Source organism: Phaethon aethereus (genome assembly GCF_964289735.1).
Source record: "Phaethon aethereus genome assembly, chromosome: 5".
NCBI classification, from domain to species: domain Eukaryota; kingdom Metazoa; phylum Chordata; class Aves; order Phaethontiformes; family Phaethontidae; genus Phaethon; species Phaethon aethereus.
In genome coordinates, this window is record NC_138579.1 from 26887521 (window position 1) to 26906028 (window position 18508).

The 18508-nt window shown below is 47.8% G+C and overlaps 2 protein-coding genes across 2 annotated transcripts in view; one reads left to right on the forward strand and one right to left on the reverse strand.

The window, feature by feature from the left end:
• Window positions 1-233: 233 nt before the first annotated feature.
• On the forward strand, window positions 234-2277 carry ERG28 (ergosterol biosynthesis 28 homolog; the record flags this gene model as incomplete). The annotated part of the gene is made up of 4 exons (XM_082000549.1): window positions 234-366; window positions 550-640; window positions 1904-2022; window positions 2198-2277. The coding sequence occupies 4 exons, from the start codon at window positions 234-236 to the stop codon at window positions 2275-2277; spliced, it is 423 nt and encodes a 140-aa protein (XP_081856675.1).
• Window positions 2278-12357: 10080 nt separating this feature from the next.
• FLVCR2 (FLVCR choline and putative heme transporter 2) overlaps window positions 12358-18508 on the reverse strand; it is a gene marked incomplete at both ends in the record, with an annotated part of 31765 nt that continues 25614 nt past the window's right edge. Inside the window, 5 exons of the mRNA XM_082000035.1 lie at window positions 12358-12441; window positions 14683-14738; window positions 15167-15278; window positions 15732-15837; window positions 16431-16541. Of these exons, the coding sequence (XP_081856161.1) occupies window positions 12358-12441; window positions 14683-14738; window positions 15167-15278; window positions 15732-15837; window positions 16431-16541 (469 nt within the window). The remainder of the gene's footprint in view (window positions 12442-14682; window positions 14739-15166; window positions 15279-15731; window positions 15838-16430; window positions 16542-18508) is intronic.

Sequence of the window (18508 nt, forward strand, 5' to 3'; positions counted from 1 at the left end):
GGCGGGGCCAAGGAGGGGCGGGACCGCCTCCCGGGCGGCGAGGGATTCGATTGGCGGTAGAGGCCGTTACCGTCAGCGTAGTACGTGATGGAGCGGCGCGCGCGCGGCCAATTGTCGTGGCAGGCAGCGGCTTCGCTGCGGCAGCGGGAGGGGCGCCGGTGAGAGAGCGCGGGCGACGCCGGGCGGTGACCGCGGACCGGTCCTTGCGGGCAGGTTTCGTGCCGGCCGGGAGGATGAGCCGGTTCCTGAACGTGCTGCGCAGCTGGCTGGTGATGGTGTCGGTCATCGCCGCTGGGAACACCCTGCAGAGCTTCCGCGACTACAGCTTCCTCTCGGATAAGCTGTACACCGCCAGCCCTGGCCTCGGTAAGGGTCGCGTCGGCCGCCCCGAGGCCTTGGAGGGTCGCTTTCCAGCCATGGGCCTTGGGCCCTCCTCGGGGCCCCGCCTCAGCGGCTGCTCTCGGGCCCGGGAGCCGCCTGCAGCCCCGGGGGGGGGGTGGTAAGCGGGGCTGTGTGTGGTCTCCATGTGCTCCTCCCTTCTTTGCGCAGTGAACGGGCTCCAGGCTCGGACCTTTGGCGTCTGGACCCTGCTGTCATCAGTGATCCGCTGTCTCTGCGCCATCGACATCCGCAATAGGACGTACGTAAAGGAGCACTGGAGAAATCCTTCTCTTTGCTTGCTAGTCACAACCTGAGCAGCTAGCTTAGAGGGCAGTGCGGAGGAGGTGGGGAATCAAAAACTGTTCCTGAAGTTTCTATAGGGTTGAAAGCATTTCCCCAAAAAAGCTTAAATGGCAGTGCAGGATTTGTGTGTTAACTGCTGCTCCCTTCTGCCTCTGTGGGGAGAGCCTGTGCATTTGAGTTCTGTTTCTTAGCTCAGGCAGAAATTGGTAAGATCTGAGAACTTCTTATGTCACAAGTTTCTGAGCTTCAGCTTGGAAAGCATCTTCTGATGGTGTTGCCGCTTTGTTGACATGAAGCAATTGCTAATGCTGTGGTCTGACTGATGCTGGGTACGTCTTTTCCTCTGACAGCTCAGCTAAAGGCTGTGGCAGGTTGAGAGGCCCCTTGCAGTGGTCTTAACCTGCTACCTTCTTCCATACGCTCTTCTCTGGGACTGAGGACAAGGCCTGAGGTGCAGCCTGATGCTGTGGTGAGAGGCAGGCCATTTCTCCCTGTGGCAACAGAGGTATTTCTGAGAGGGATTTCCAAGCAGGCTGACTCTGGGTCTGTGCTAGACAAAGCCTGTGTTGGAAGTTGCTAGAACTCACTCTTTTGTCACCGCCTGCTCCAGCCCTACAGCAGAAGTCACTGTTCACCTGGCAGCATGTCCTTGGATTGCCTAGGCTTGTCTGTGGTAGAGAGGTGCAGGGATTCAATTAGCTGTTTTTAGGGGGTGGTATCAATGCCTATTATCATAAAGCCAGTTGTTTCTTAGAAGATTTTTTATCTTGCATCTCTTGGACCTGCTCCCTTTCCACAGCTGTGGCCCCTAGAGGGTAGCAGAGCACGGGTGAGAAGATGTATTGGGTGATGCAGCCTGGAGTTAGGCAAGTCCTGTCACCCTAATTCTCAGCTCATCCCCAGTTCTTGCCCTCTTTTTGGGTGTGCACGTGCTTCTCACTTCACCGGTGCCCTACCCATGCTCTCTCCTCTTCACCTGCGTTCAGGCCAGATAGTGCCTGTGACTTTCAATGCACCATTTGAACACCCTGCCCCATTCTCCTCTCAGCTCGTGCCCAGGGAGCTTTTGCACCTCACTAGGTAAGGGACCAAGTGCCCTCTGTGCTGCCACAGTAAGGACAGACAGGACAGCATGCAGATTTGCCTCTTTTCCACTCAGCCATGTTCGTGCCCATACTATGGGCTATATGATAACCTGCTTCTTTCTGCTCTCCAACAGCCTGTATTATATCACGCTCTTCACCTTCTTTTTGGCCCTTATTCACTTCCTCTCTGAGGTCTTCATTTACCACACTGCAGCTTTGACAATTGGAGTTATGGCACCCCTCATGGTAGCAAGTAAGTAGAGCTTTGCATCTTCCCCCTCTGCATCCCCCTTGGAGCTATGACCCCCCCAGAAAAACTCTCCATGGGGCTCTGTGCTAAGGGCAGGGAGGGAATGGTGGGAGGGAAGGTCTCATCTCCTGTCCAGCATTTTCTACACAACCTGTCCTGTATCTCAAATCAATCACAGGTTTCTCCATCTTGGGGATGTTGATTGGGCTGCAGTACCTGGAGGTAGAAGCACTGTCACAAAACAAGAAGAAAAACTGAAGCTCAGGGCCCTGTGTAGGTCAGCATTGTCTCCCGTCTTCACTGCCAAACTTCCACTAAACCTTGGCTGAACTTCTCCAGGACACTATTTCTACGGTGGATCAGTGTTGGACTCCATCAGTCATTCTTCATTAGCAAGTGTGTTTTCTTGTCCAGGCAACACTTAACTGTCTGATGTCAAAGACCAAGTCCCAGAGGAGTTTGTGTCAAAGCTTGCTGGGGTCAGTTGGTGACTGCTTCCCTGGAGGATAGCAGGCAATGTCTCAGGTGTGAACAGTGCACTAAGGACTTCTCTCCCAGTGTACCTGTGAGGAGGAGGTATACAGCTACCCAGGATCCACTGAACACTTTGGACCAGAGAGAACGTGTGCTGCCCCTGGCACTGCTGTGTAACTTGCATGTGTGTGTTCCTCAGGGGCCATTTCTAATAAATGACAGAAAATGGCAGGGTGCTATGTCTGTCTTTCTGCTACACAGCAGTGGGTAGAGGATGTACCTTAGAGCAAACAGCAGTTTCTGTTGTGTGTTGCAGGATAAATCATTTCTCTCTACAGCAAACCCACCTTTCCCTGACTCCTTCCCACAGAGTTCCAGGTCTGACAGCTCACACAGTATGCGTTGTTGCAGCTCTTGCTTCCGCAGCAAACTGCATGCATCTATGAGTGAGGACTGAGCTACCTTTGCAGTGAGCTGTAACTTCAGAAGATGGGGAAAACAGGAAGAGGTTGTTTAGACCTAGATGAAATAAGGCCCAAAACAGATGGGCAGTGCACAGAAGGGAGGAAGGAACCAGCAGGATGTCCTAACTAGGAAGACTGCATGTGCAGAAGAAAAATACAGAAGGAAAAGAGCACAACAGTAGCACTGGGGAGAAAGATGACTTTTTCCATTTTAAAAGAGCCAGATGTAGACTGTTTTAACCATTTAATATTAAAGTCTCAGGTTTCACTGTACACTTCAAATGTTTTTATTTTACATAAAAACTTGTATTGAAAAGCCATTTTAGACCCCCATCCTCAATCCTAAACTATCAAAGATAGGACTTGAATTTTTGAATGTGTCAAAAGACTGTATAATTTCACCCAAAAATGTTGTCAAAAATGGTATGTCAGAGAGGACTATTTTTATCCATTCCACCTAGTTGTGGGTTTTCTCCCTCCCTGCCCCCCTCCCCCCCAAATGATCTATGCATAACTGCACCATTTAAGGAGTATAAGGACACTTGATGTCTCTACCAGTGGAGCGATACTGGAAAGAAGGATAAGGGATATAAGGATCTACAATTGTATTTAGAAGATAAACAGCAGCATAGAGAGTGTCTACGAGACACAAATGCTGGTAAGAGGGCTTCTCCTCCTGTCCTCTGTTAATAAAATGGAAAGCTTCCACACTGGCACAAGTCTGGATTCCCATCATACTCAAACCCCTCCCTGTGAAGAGCAACAGAGCCTTGCTTGGTTATCTCAATATAATACTTCACAAAGTTTTTATCTAGTGTTGAAGCATGCAAAAGGCACTTTATCATTAAGAAAGAAAACACAGTCAGCCGAGGGAGCTTGTGGTTTGACTCACTCCTGTTGCTAGTGTAGTGATAAACTGGGCTTAGGCTGTAGCTTCAACATAAGCTGCAGAACTAGTGCTTGCCTCCAGGTAGAAGGAGGCATATTGGTATCTCTCAATAACTCCTAATATATAGGAACATAAGGGCAACCTCAGTGAATCGAAGTAGAGGTTCATCCACAGATTAAGTGCTTCACCTGGGACAGCCGGCACTTGCTGGTGATATGCTGAGGCTTCTACCATCACCTGTGCAACACACAGCATCATGGGCACTGAGGCAGAGCAATCCCTCTTCCCAAGAGCCATCTGAAAGCTCTTCCAGAGCTGCTCACAGAGTAAACATGGTCCAGCTTCTGCATTTCATGTCACAGCTTGCCTGTGAGAGGAGACACAGCCACGTGCAGGGTGCTACCCTCATGTGCTCATGGCTAGCCCAGGACTATGGCTTTTCTCAGTATATGTGCTTTTTCAAGCATACATGGTGGGGTGTTGGGGAGCAGTAGGTTTTCCCTGCTTTTCCTCCCAAGCAGCAAAGTCTCCAAAACAGCAAGATGTAGAGGTATAAATGAAGAGAACAACTCCCTTAATTGTTTTGCTCTTTAACACTCTCCACAAGCAGTTCAGCGGGCTCCTGCCCCGCGGCTGCCCACCCTGCCATGGTGCACATACAATAGGAGGATGGTGTAGGTAGCAAAGATGGGAATGAGGGGGGGCTGCATCTCCCAGCTCTGCCACCCCTCCATTTCACAGCTTTGATTCCTCAAGGACTATGGGATCAGTGCAGGCTTCTGGAATCGCTTTCTGCAAGTCAGACAGAGAAAAACAATATGGTTAGGATCCTGGGTGGCCAGACCCAGGCTTCAGAGAGACCAGCTGGCCAGAGGCTGGCTAATTTGCAGCTCCCTGCTAGTGTGCAGAAACCCCCAAAGAAGAATCAGCATCCTCAGAGAGTGCGCCTTGTTCCCTCCTCCCTCTCCAGACCCTTCTACTGCCCAGACTAGGGGCACTGAGGCAGCAGGGCAGAGCAAGAGTCACACTTCCCTTAAGCTACTTGCTGTAGTCGTCAGACCACAGTTAATTCACAGATGCTGTACAGGCCCAGGTATCAGACCCACAGCCAGCTCACTGAAGACATACTGTGACACAAGATCAGCCTTGAAGTGGTGAAGCAGCAGGGCCAGTTCTCTAGGCAAGGGAAGGAACTGGGAACTCCTCCTTCATGCCATAGGGCAGCACAGTGTCTGTGCAAGTACTGGAGAGAAAGCGCATCCTGTGCACCCTCAGGAGGTCCAGCACAGTGACTAGCTCCTCTCTGTCCTTGCTCTCTCATGTCTGAGGGCCCCTTCAACTCCCAGATAGATTGCTGGTTCTGCTCATCTTCAAGTCTTTTCATCCCCAGTCCTTATTCACAGCTGGCACCCTGTGCCTCACTTCTTCCCTGTCCCCAGCTTGGACTTACAGCTGGGATAATTCTACAGAGTGGTACACGTAAGGCCTTCTTTGAAGTTCATTACTCATATCTTAAAGAGCCATAAGAAATGGGGCAAACATACACAACCTGTTTTCTGCATAAAAATCCTATAGAAGAATTAGCCTGATTACTTGAAGCCTCCTACAATTTCTTCCCTTAAGATGGGGGGAACTGTAGAGTCATTTCCCACAGGAAAAGCAAGGAAAACTAAGAGTGCTGCCCAGTTACCACCCTATCTTGGGCTGCATGAAGCAGTCAAATTTTTGCAATTCCAGTTTGGTCCTCCTGTGTGGAGCTTGATGAACTCCTCTGCTGAGCCTTTCTGGGGTGTGTTAGGATTAGACCCAAGACTTCTTCCCCCAGGGGATTTCAAATAATTCTTCTCAAGTTCTGACTGCTTACAGTGAGACACCCCAGTTGTCACCGATTCAGAAGACAGCATGCAGACTTGTAAGGGTAAATGCGGAGTCTCCCACAGCCTGGGCTCTGAGTTAAGTCACTGTGGGGCAAGATTGACATCTGAGGCAGGAGTCAGAGGTGCACGGGAAGAGAGGTTCACATCCCCAGTGCAGTTCAAGAGAAGTCCAGGCAGCATGGAAGCAAGAGATATGAAACAGTTTCATTTTGAGTAGCCTCTTATACAAACTGCAGGTGAAAAGTTTTTAGAGAGGTCAGCAGCAATTTCCCAAAGCAGAGGAGCGACATCAGGAAAGCTTCAAAGAGATGCCTGGAAGCAGAAGCCAGGATGAGGGGTAGGGCAGTACATGAAGTAGTGCCAGAGGTAGGAGTAAGGGAAAAGCTGCATTTAGGCTTGGGAAACCCCACCATAATGCATCATGGAAACATGCCGGCAACTCTGAACAGGCTCCCTAGGCACCTCTGGGGTCTGAACACCACTCACCTGCTGTGGAGCTACAGTAACAGAAGTTTAGGAGATCAGCCAGCCTGCAGGGCTCCACCGTCTTGGGGAAGGGAGGTTGCTCTCACAGCTGGGAGGCACAGTACTGGGAAAGGGCATGCAGGCGGCTTGCCCATGGCTTTGGTATAGGAGGAGAAGGCTGCTTTGCCACACAGCTAGCACAGAAAGGGAGCAGGGAAGTTTGGGAAGCAGGGGAGGGGGTACACACCATTTGTGCCTACCATGCAAAATACCAGCAGGGTGGGTTTGGGGTTTTTTTGTGGGTTTTTTTTTTTTATTGGCAGTATTTCACTAGACAGTAAGCATGCTATGGCTTGCAAGGGACTCCAGTAAGCTACTGAGGTTGGATGCTTGCCCTAATGCCCTAAGCCAGCCTCTAAATCACACTGGTCTTGGGAGGAAAAAAAAATACCTAAAACATGCTTTTGGGTATTCCACCGAGATCCATCTGATGCATCTTTGATCCAGGCAAACACAGAACCAGCGAAAAAAGGTACTTGGCTCTGAGTCCTGACTTATCCACGACATGGTTTGAAGACACAGCAGAACTTCAGTCCTGTTTTAAACAAATCCTTTGCTGTGGCTGTACCCCTTGAGCAGGTCACTGGTCATCCAAAATCATCCACTCAGCAATGCTTAACCCTGCCAGTAGCATAACACTCTAGACAAATTTTAATTTTATTACAATTCAAAAACCAGGACGAAGTCTGAAACCGCTTCACTGCCTACTTCCTGCTATCAAGAATAGGTGCTTCACGCACAGACACAAATTCAGTTTATCTACCACTATATAAGACCTGAAGTGCCCTGAACACACATTAATCAAATTTCCAAGTTTCAAAGAGGCCTAGCAAAGGCCAGTTTGAACAAAAAGACAGTCCTGCCATTTTGGAATTCTGCACTCTATATGATAGCTACTTTCTTAAAAACCCACAAAAGCTTAAAAGTATTTCCAAAGAAATGTTTGCTAAGACTTTTCTTGAACAATTCACTCCTGAGTCAAAACAAACCATGGAAAATCAGCAAAGATGCTTATTTCATAATGCAAAGAAACAATGCAGGAAAGTTTGCATAGATGCTGGAAACCAGGAGAAGATGAGCACAAGCTGTACACAGCATATACATGAGCATAACGTGTATGCTGAATCAACTGACACTACTATGAAACCTTAAGGCACAATGTTGGAATGGCTTCAGATGCACTTACAAAGGCAGCCCACAAAGAGACTCATTATCATGTAAAATGGGCATTTGATCCAAGTGTCCTGAGATACAGAAAGCTAACCCTGCTGGCACTCTGGGAATTGAGGCAGACAGTAGTAGGAGGATTGTTGGAACCACACTACAGTTTTATTAATAGAGGAGAAGGTGCACAATGCCATTAAGCTAATTCAGTTCCCACTACAAGTTCTACTAATTGCAATGTCTGTTTAATTATAACTGTAAACAGATAAGGGCACTGACAGAAGACAAACTGCTTGTGAACACAAGGCAGGTCTTGTAGGAAGACGGGAAAACATCCTGCAGTGTGGACACAGTGGACAAAAGTTCTGACAAGTAGCTGCTGAAAGGCTGTGATTCCTGGGCAGAGAGTCAAGGATGATAAATGCTGACTCTTGTCACTGAAGCTGTGGCTTTATACATTGCTCTTCTCTCTGCGAAATCAACAGCTCAGCCAGATTCTAGGCTTTCTATTTCATCACCAGGAGCCACTACTAGGTGAAAATGGAAGATCTTTCCCTGTGAGAATCAGCATGTGGCTTTTTCCCTTGTGTGTTTCTTAGTACACTGGGAAATCAGGCTGTTCCACAGTCCTACCCTGCACCAAAGCCACTCAACAGGTGAACATCCAGCTAAAGGTTTTCACAGTTTTCCATCAGATCATTTCTATGTCTACATCAGGAAGAATCACACCTTGTTAGGCCAATACCCCCAGAGAAAGAATAAGCCAGCTGCCTACCTCCACCATGGGACTGCACCTCCATTGGGTCAAGACAGGGGAAGACCTATGTCATCAAAAGGACTACACAGCCAATGGTATAGTGTTTCAGTGGCAAGTGAGGCCTGCGCAACTCCACAGCTCTGCATCCTCTGGAAGCTCACATCTGACTCTGAGTGGCAGTCTTCTTGGAGGAGCCATAGAGTCATAGAATCATTTAGTTTGGAAAAGACCTTTAAGAACATCGAGTCCAACCGTTAACCTAACACTGTCAAGTCCACCACTAAACCATGTCCCTAAGCACCACATCTACAGTCTTTTAAATACCCCCAGGGATGGTGACTCAACCACTTCCCTGGACAGCCTGCCTCAATGCTTCACAACCCCTTCGGTGAAGAAATTTTTCCTAATACCCAATCTAAACTTCCCCTGGCGCAACTTGAGGCCGTTTTCTCTTGTCCCATTTCTTGTTACTTGGGAGAAGAGACCAACACCCACCTCACCACAGCCTCCTTTCAGGGGGTTGTAGAGAGCAATAAGGTCTCCCCTCAGCCTCCTCTTCTCCAGACGAGACAACCCAGTTCCCTCAGCCGTTCCTCATAAGACTTGTGCTCTAGACACTTCACTAGCTGCATTGCTCTTCTTTGGACACACTCCAGCACCTCAATGTCTTTCTTGTAGTAAAAGGCCCAAAACTGAACACAATATTCGAGGTGCGGCCTCACCAATGCTGAGTACAGGGGAGCAATCACTTCTCCTGCTGGCCACACTGTTTCTGATACAAGCCAGGATGCAATTGGCCTTCTTGGACACCTGGGCACACTGTTGGCTCACATTCAGCTGGCTGTTGACCAACACCCCCAGGTCCTTTTCTGCTGGGCAGTTTTCCAGCCACTCCTCCCCAAGCCTGTAGCATTGCATGGGGTTGTTGTGATCCAAGTGCCAGACACAGCACTTGGCCTTGTTGAACCTCATACAACTGGCCTCGGCCCATGGATCCAGCCTGTCCCAGATTGCTCTGTGAAGCCTTCGTATGCTCCAGCAGATCAACACTCCCACCCAACTTGGTGTCATCTGTAAACTTACTGAGGGGACTGGGTACCCAGAGAACTGGTCTTACTATTAAAGACTGAGGCAAAAGCGGCATTAAGTAACTCAGCCTTTTCCTCATCCTTTGCCATTATGTTTCTCCCTGCATCCAATAAAGGATGGAGATTCTCCTTAGCCCTCCTTTTGTTGCTAATGTATTTATAGAAACATTTTTAATTGTCTTTTATGGCAGTAACCAGATTAAGTTCTAGCTGGGCTTTGGCCCTTCTAATTTTCTCCCTGCATAACCTCACAACATCCTTGTAGTCCTGAGTTGCCTGCCCCTTCTTCCAAAGGTCATAAACTCCTTTTTTCCCTAAGTTCCAGCCAAAGCTCTCTGTTCAGCCAGTCTGGTGGTCTTCCCCACCAGCTCATCTTTTGGCACAGCAGGGGACAGTCTGTCTGTCTTCAAGAAAGAAAGATTTCTTTCTTGAAGAATGTCCAGCTTTCCTGGACTCCTTTGCCCTTCAGGACTGCCTCTCAAGGGACTTTGTCAACCAGGCTCCTAAACAGGCCAAAGTGTGCCCTCCAGAAGTCCAAGGTGGCAGTTCTATGCCCCTCCTTACTTCTCCAAGAACTGAAAATTTATCATTTCATGATTGCTATGCCCAAGATGGCCTCCAACCATCACATCACCCACAAGTCATTCTCGCTCTGCAAACAACAGGTCCTGCAAGGCACCTTCCCTAGTTGGCTTGCTCACCAGCTGCGTCAGGAAGTTATCTTCTGCATGCTCCAGGCACCTCCTCAGACTGTTTCCTCCCTGTTGTATTGTAATTCCAACAGACATCTGATAAATTGAAGTCCCCCACAAGAAGAAGGGCTAGCAATCGTGAGACTTCTCCCAGCTGCTTATAGAATATTTCATCTGCCTCTGCATCATGGTTGGGTGATCTATAACAGATTCCCACCATATCTGCCTTGTTGGACTTCCCCCTGATTCTCACCCATAAACACTCAACTCTATCATCATCATGAAGCTCTAGACAGTCAAAACACTCCCTAACATACAGGGCTACACCATTGCCTCTCCCTCCTTGCCTATCCCTTCTGAAGCGTTTATAGCCATCCATTGCAGCACTCCAGTTGTGTGAGTCATCCCACCATGTTTCCATGAGGGCAACTGTATCACCTTTTTCCTGATGCACAATGGCTTCCAGCTCCTCCTGTTCATTGCAAATTCTGCATGCACTTGTGTAAACCACTTCATTTGGGCTATTGATCCTACCACCTTTTTGGGGAGAAGCCCCAATTCCTACATGACCATCCTCAGGCGCTTCTGTGGTTTCTAACACATCAATAAGTCTTGCATCTTTGCTGCTGCATGGATCTCCATCCCCTACCTCCACTGAGATGACAGACCAAAAGACCTTGTTAGCACACCATCCCTCAATCAGTGGCATGCCACCCCCAGGCTCTAGTGAGCCTGGTTTTATCCGTTTCCCCCTTCAAATCTTGTTTAAAGCTCTTTCGATAAGCCCTGCTAACCCCTGTAAAAAGATCCTTTTCCTTCTTTGAGACAGGTGTATCCCATCTGTTGGCAGCAGACCTGGTCTCATGTAAACCGACCCATGATCAAAAAACCCAAAATTCTGCCAGTGTCGCCAGGCTCAGAGACAGGTGTTGATCAGCCGCTCTTCCTGTTTCTTCCCTCATCATTCCCTGCAACTGGAATGATAGAAGAGGACACTACTTGTGCTCCTGATCCCTTAACCAGTTGTCCCAAGACCCTGAAGTCTCTCTTGATTGCCCTCAGACTTCTTGCTGCAACTTCATGGCTGCCTACCTGAAAAATCAATAATAAATAATAATCTGAGGGCCCTACCAGGGTAGGAAGCTTTCTCTTCACATCTTTAACCAGGCCCCACAGAAGCAGCAGATTTCTCTAAGAAGTGGGTCTGGTCTCCATATTGGGCCTTCTGTTCCCTTCAGAAGGGAGTCTCCTATGACAATGACCTGTCTCTTTTTTTTTTTATGGAAGCAGTTTTGATGCAGGGTGTATACAGCAACATGCCTGAGCCTCACAGTGTCTATTTTGCAACTGGGATGTCTGTGGTAACGCTAGCAGTTGTACCAAGCTAGGTCCTCTAACAAAGGCAATGATATAAACTCCAGCCACCAAAAAAGTACCAGTATACCCCAAGCAGGCTTGCCCAGCTCATGCAGCTACAGCTTCTCAACTACTTCGTCCCAAATCAACACCACACATGTACCCTGCTAAAATTGCCACAGACTGCAGCGCAGAGACAGCTTCAGAACCACTCAGCCTGGAGTTAAATCTTTCCCTGCCCATGGGACTCTTCATCACGCTTGCATCAAAGTGTGGCAGCTTCATGCTCCCTGTACACACGCTCTACTCTTAGCAGGATTAAAGCTGTTTTTCCCAATGGACTCACTCTGCTTTAGCCCATTTGTCTTGTTGTCTGTGGCACTATGTGATACACACACCAGATTAACACCTTGAAAAGCAAAGGGTAGCATGGTTAACTTGCCAGATCAGCCAGTCAGTGCAAAGCAGAGGACAGTAAGTAATAAAGCATCACACTCTGAGCAACAGCTGAAAAAATGCCAAGTGCCATACAGATTCACAGATCAGCACGCACAGAGCTTTACGATTTTCAGGCATTCTTATACCAAAAGGCACCAACCCAATGACCCTGTTATTGCTAGATGTTTGAAGTTGGCCATGCATCCTGGCTGTGATCAAAGCCAACTCTTCTACAGGGCTCCTGGTATCACTTCCAGCCAAGAATCTGCTCTGTAAAAGCAATGTCAGAGAAGAGCCTCCAAATGCCTGCACCTCCTCTCCCTAATAACTTACTGACAATTCAGTTCTCCATCTGCTCCAGCACCAGGCTTTGCCTTGTTGCACCTAGTTGAATCCTTATGCCCCTATCTGATGTGAGTCTGGTGGGATCTCCACTCTGTTCTTGAAAGCGGTCTTGTCTTTCCTCTGGGGCAGGTACCCCAGAAGGCCAGAAAGATTCTCAGTACTCTACGGCCATTGCTGTCACCCCGGAAGTGCCATTGGCTTGGTGCCTGTGCCACCCGTGAGTGTTCAGAGAAGCAAATTAGTGCAGTTCTCCTACCTTTGTTTATGAGCTAGTGAGCAGGAATGGGAATTGATGGGGTTAGGGTTACAATTACAGTCCCGTAATCCATGATCTGATTGTTGCCTTGGAGTCTCTGTAACAACAGCCACAAGTCACCATCCCAGAAAAGATGGAGGCAAGTAGGGAGGGACATGAAAGGAGGTAAAATAAAAAAGAGGAACAGGCAAAGGAAGAAACCAGTAAAATCACCAAAGCATGTGTAAGGCCACTGTGCCATGTAGAAAAGCTCCAGTACCTGACTCCGTCAGAGGCCTCCACAAAGGCTGCACACAATGCCCAAGCCCAGCTGGCTGCTTCCCTGAGGCATTCATGTTAGTGCAGAACACCAGGTTCAGCCCACCTTCAGTTGGTCATGCGCCTGGGGTTGTTTGTTAAGCTTGAGAAGTACCCAGGTGAGCTCAGCCATGTGGAAGCCACATTTGGGGGTGTGGTGGGGTGTCCATCATGACTTTCTCAGAGCATGACTCCTCAGGGGGAAGGAGCTGCCAGTGAAGTTTTTGACTGACTGAGACCTATTACTTCACACACATCCCTCTGGTTCTTAGTGCAGTCAGTTCTGGATGCTATTAGGATTATAGAAATGGCACGTGTACCACTTTGCTCTGGACTCAACACACTCCCCCCTCCAGCAGGAAGCTCTTACAATTGTATTGATACTAAAAGGATTTATGCTAAAAATGGCTTAAGCAAAAGTGTACAATTCATCTGTCAAGAGAAGTGTCTGACAAAAGGAAAGGACCTTACTACTACTAGGCACCATGTTAGCTGCCAAATGACCTTGATATTTCTTGGGTCTTCCACATGTGTTATGCATTAACTCACAGTGCCACCAGCACACCCCTCATTACAACCCTGTTGCCTCAGGGCTTGCGGAGGATGATTTGGCCTTACAATTCATCTTCTGCCTTTGACTTCAGCACTGTTAATTGAGGGATACAAGCAGTTTGGTGTATATCAAAAGAGACTAGTCTTTACCCCAGCTCAGCTTAGCTAAGTGTGTTCCAGTTAGCCCCATTCACACCAGGATTCTGGGAGAGCAGCTGTCTTCTAGCTTGGTCCTGTAGACCATGATACTCACCACTGCTAAAATCAGCCAAAGTTGTAAGCCTCAGAGCAGAAAGAAAAGCAGGAATTCTTTTAAAGTTATGACAGTGAGGGGGTACCCCTTGACCCAAACTAGATAAATTGTACAGCCCTCCACCCTGCATCCAGTCTAGAATTATATTTGCAAGAACTACCCAAGGCAGCATCAACTCCTGTTACTTATCCTACCCTCTACATTTGTGCTCAAATAGTTCAGTAAAAATAAATAAAAAATAAAATAAAAATAAAAAAGCATATAATTTGTAATTGAAAATCCACCTTCCTGAGCAGCCGGTCAGAGCAGAGCTGCTTCTTGGACCTTCTGGTCTCTGTCCAGATCAGACTGGTTAGATTATCTGGAGGAAGGCAGCACTGTCTTCTGAAAAGAGCTGACTCGAGCCAGCAGAGAACTGAGCTTATGCACTTTGCTAGTCATGGTCGTTGATGGCTTCATGAACGTTGAGTGGACGTCTCTGCTAACGTCCTAGAAGAGGAGCCCAGAGCAATAAGGACAAGAGCCTCAAAAAAACACCAGTCCCCTCCTTTTCCCTGCTTCTAAGAGTATCCACTGCAGTTAGTCCACCAGAGGCCCTCTCCCACATGCAAACAACTGCATTTATTGCACAGTATGCCACAGGGACATCATACCTCAAGCTCTGGTGTGCACACATGAACTAGCAGCCTTGTCTGCAGCACTGCGCAATGTGTGGGGAGCCAGGCTGCTCAGGCCCTCATTTGGGCTTTGCCACCTAGCTTCCTCCAGTCTGAAACACTGGACCACACCTGGCAGCTGAGGACAGGGAATAAGAGGAATAACCTGCCTCCCTAGGGGCCTGGAATAATAGTTACCCAGCTCTAAACAAGGGCAAAGCACTACATTATCAGAGGAGAGAAGCAAGCACAGCATTGCCCTACATCTGTCCTTATCCAAAACGAAGATGTGTGAAGCCCTGCAGACTCCCAGAGGACCAGAGCCTACACATTCTGTGCAACATTAACAGTAAACAAACAGAGGCCCCAGTGGCTGGCAGAGCTAGGATTACAGCCACCCGTCTGAAAATGCCAACAAGGAGCTTCCCCACAGGCTGGGCAAGAAGTAGTGGGATAAAAGAGAATCACAGCTGCAGTCATAACTCAAAGGGCCAGCCCCATTCCTAGAAAGGAGAGGGGTTAGGTGTTGTCCTGAGCTAATAGCAGGGGCACAGCAGGGATTGAAGAGGGGTTTACTCACTGTCTGTTCATTATCCAAATTGGCCTGCTGTCTTCGGAGATCAGCCTTAATGAATGCTGGGACAGAGGGAGGAAGAGAGATGTGAAGGCAGTTAAGTCACCATGCAGAGCCCAAATCAATTTCCCTGAGACTCAAAGGGGCAGTAGAGGCCCCAGAGGAGACAGGAACGCGTTACGGTGAGCACGGGAAACTGCTCTCTTGGATGAGGCAGAGAGCACTTCTGAAACAGGCAGGATAGAGACTCCTTATTGCAGCATGTAGAAAGTGCATCTTTGAGACCCCAGCCAGCAGCCAGGGCAAGAAGCCTTGGATCTTCTTTGTAACACAGGCCAGATGGTTAAAGAAGCACAGCAGCAATTTTATGGGACTAGTTTATGGGTCCTGTCCTTTCCTGCAGGCACCACTACATGCAAGAGCCCTTCCATTCATATGGCAAGCCCAAGGGTAAGAGTCACAGCAGAGGAACAAAGAAAAATTTAATTACCTGTCATAATGGTCCCCAGGAACAGGAAGGAACAAAGAAAGAGGTTTCCTGCCTTTGTCCCAAAGCGATCCATGATTTGTCCTTGGCCAATGGTGAAGGCAATACCAAAAATCTACAAACAAAGGCAGTGTCAAACTATGTTGTTATTATAAAGGAGCCCAAACAGCTTCCCAGCTTTACTGAAGTATCAGAGCATACAGGCCAGCCAAGCTGTTGGGCTAGCAAGGCTAAAATTTGGCTATAAACACATCCAGAGGCACCTCCTTGCAGCTGATGGGAAGAGAGATGACCCTTAAGGCTGGAATCCCATTTCTCACTGGAGAAGAGCCAGGTCCTAGGCTGTTAGAAGCAATGTTGGAAAAGGCAAGGATGACTGGCATCCTGATGGATCTTCCTAAGCAGAAACAGAATGGGTGCCACTAAAGAAATGCCATGAGGAACACCATTCAAAAAAACAGGTCCTGGGGTGCTTAGATCTGCAGTACATTACAATAATCATGGACAAGAAATAGGAATTTAATCTCTGCCTATAAAGAGGCAAGCAAAGGGAAAACAGCACACCTACCTGTGCTGAGACATTAAGTAGTCCTGATGATGTTCCTTCTGATTCCGGGTATGTCAACTCTGCAGCAAACTCAAAGCCCAGGGGAAGGTATCCTGTCATGAAAAACCTGTAAAGAAACACACAGAAAGGAAGACTCAGCAACTGCCCATATCCCTTGTGGGATGCTTCACTGACTGCACAGGATGTTTCCCCTTGCATTGTCACAGCCCAGGCAGCTGACTCCCTCACCATGGCACAGGTCTTCCTCCTACCCAGAAATATCTTTGCCTACAGCCTCAAGGCACAGGGAGCTGCTGGTTGCTACAAGAACAAGGCATTAAAAGCAGCATCTCCCACAAGTAACTGTTAGGGGTATCATCCCCAACACGGTCAAACAGCCACCCAGGCCCACACGCTTTTCATTCCTGCCCATTGGTCATCTGTGGGGTTGTGGTACTACTCACTTCCCAAATGCTTTCACTTGATTACCTGGAGCATTTAAGGCAGCTGAGGCTGAGCAGGGCCATGCTAATGTCCCTGACTCTAATGAAATACGTACAAGAGAGATATGGGAAGAGCAGATCATTTTGTCCTTAAACCACACAGGAGCCACACACAGGCTACAGCTCTCCCCAATCCCTCCTGTGCCATGAGCTCTGCCTCCCTGCTTATCCCATAGCAGCTCTCATGTAGAGGAAAGCAGCCTACACATGAACTTACCCCAGCATGCCTGCAGTCACAAAGACCACCCAGAGGTGGCCTAGGCTCAGAGTGAAGGTGTAGGCTATCATTCCCACCAGAGACATGATATAGACAACTAGTGTTGTCTGTCTGCAAGGAAAAACAGAGTCAGGGTTTTATTTAATCCAGTGCTCCTTTTTGCCCACAGATCTTGGTATAGTTTGCAGCACATGGTTAAAAAAAATTTATTTTTTTTTAAAGTTGCACAACCAACACCCTTACCCCAGACAGAGGAACTGTACTGACAGAGACCACGGAAGGGCCTACACAAACAGTAGGGCAGCAAGAGAAGCAAGAACAGGATCTAGGAGTTTTCACATCCCTACCTCATGACCAGGGGCTTTGCTCCATGTGGGATCAGGGCATCACATCTATAAGGAGGCACCTATGAGGCAGCGAAGAAGCTCAGATCTCCCTGGTACATACCTCTTGAGGGGGAGAACAAGAGCCAAATAAAGAGATCATTAACCTCTCTCAGGCACTCTCTGTACTATAGCCAGTTGGACACATTTACTTATAAGTGGGAGCTGAGGGGATTTTCCCAAGCAGGAAAGCAAAGGGAAGAGGTGACAACACTGCTACAGTATTATGGGCCTGTATTTTTCAGTGCTATCCAAAACACCTTTCGTTGCTGCTCCTTTCTACTTGGAGAGGAGACATGCAAGCCAGGTTGCCCTCACAGCCTCACCCTTAAGCCATGGGAGTATTGAGCAGGGCTAGTGCCAGCTCCGTGGCCAACAATGGTTGAGCCATGATGTCTCATCTCTGAGCAGAGGCGACAAAGAGACACCATGCCCAGGAAGGACACCGGGCAAATCCTGGGAACAGCCAGACCTGCAGCCTGTCAATGCTGAGGAACATCAGTGGGATCAGTACTGCAGCTTTACCAGAACTGAAACAGTTCCAGGACAGATGGACAGAAGGAAGGGCAAATCCTTTACCTGACTGAAATTCCACCAGGATCTTGAAAGCAGAACAGTTACCAGAGTTGACAAAACTTTTTGGCCATTGTCATTCAGAAGTTAAATGTATAACCAGGAGCTACTTGTGTATTTTCTGCCAAATTTTAGTCTTAATTCACTAAAGAATCAGTTCCTAGCATTCTACTAAAGAAACTAAACCTCAAACTATTTCAACTTTTTTTTTCCCCTTTTTAATGCAAATTACCACTGTCAAAAATCCAACCCCAAACAGGCAGCCAGTATTATATTGTGTAGTAAAATGTTTCCAGTACTGAATTACTATAGATAAAACCAGAATGTTCCATCTAAGGTTCTGTCCTCCCTCACTGCTGCAATGACTAAAATCAGTGAGACTCATGCTCATACATCAATTCTTATCCAAATACAGACTTGAGAAGCTAATTTCAGACTTCAACTATCAATCCGTGCTTACAAAAGTTCACCAGATACATTTAATGTACTGAAAGGCTAAACAGTATTTTGCTGTGATAAGTAATTTTGGTTTGTATCAAAGGGGTAAGCAAATCCCTTAACCACCAATGCTGTATCACTTCTAGAATATGTTCTTTCCGATGTTTTCAGGCAGGAAAAAAAGTCATCTGTGAAGGCAGCGTAAAGGCTGCTTACTTCTGCTATAAGCCATTATAGAGAGCTGCTACATGGCCGGCACACAGCCTGGAGGCTGCAGAAGAAGAGCTGAAAGACTGACAGAGGAGTTAGAGAGCAGCCCCAGAAAGAGAAGCAGGTAAAAGCCTTTTTCTGCTCAATACAGGTTCCTCAGATATCTCCCATGATATTCTCCCCACAGCCAGTATTGGTCTCAGTGCACAGCTCTTAGGATAGTCCCACAAAATCTCATGCAGTTTCCTAGGCTTATGGTTCAAGTATTCTAAGTAGTTTGTATCTGATTCACTCTGTCGTGACAGTTGCCAACAGTTGCACTTTGCCCCTCACCTCCAAGCAAAGGTGATTAATGAGTTAGTGACCAGATGTGGTCAGGACTTTGTTTCACATTGATGCTATATCATTAATCAAGCCACAAGAAAAGTTCACAGAACATGCATCCACCCCACTGAGAAACTAGAGCAGGCAGGC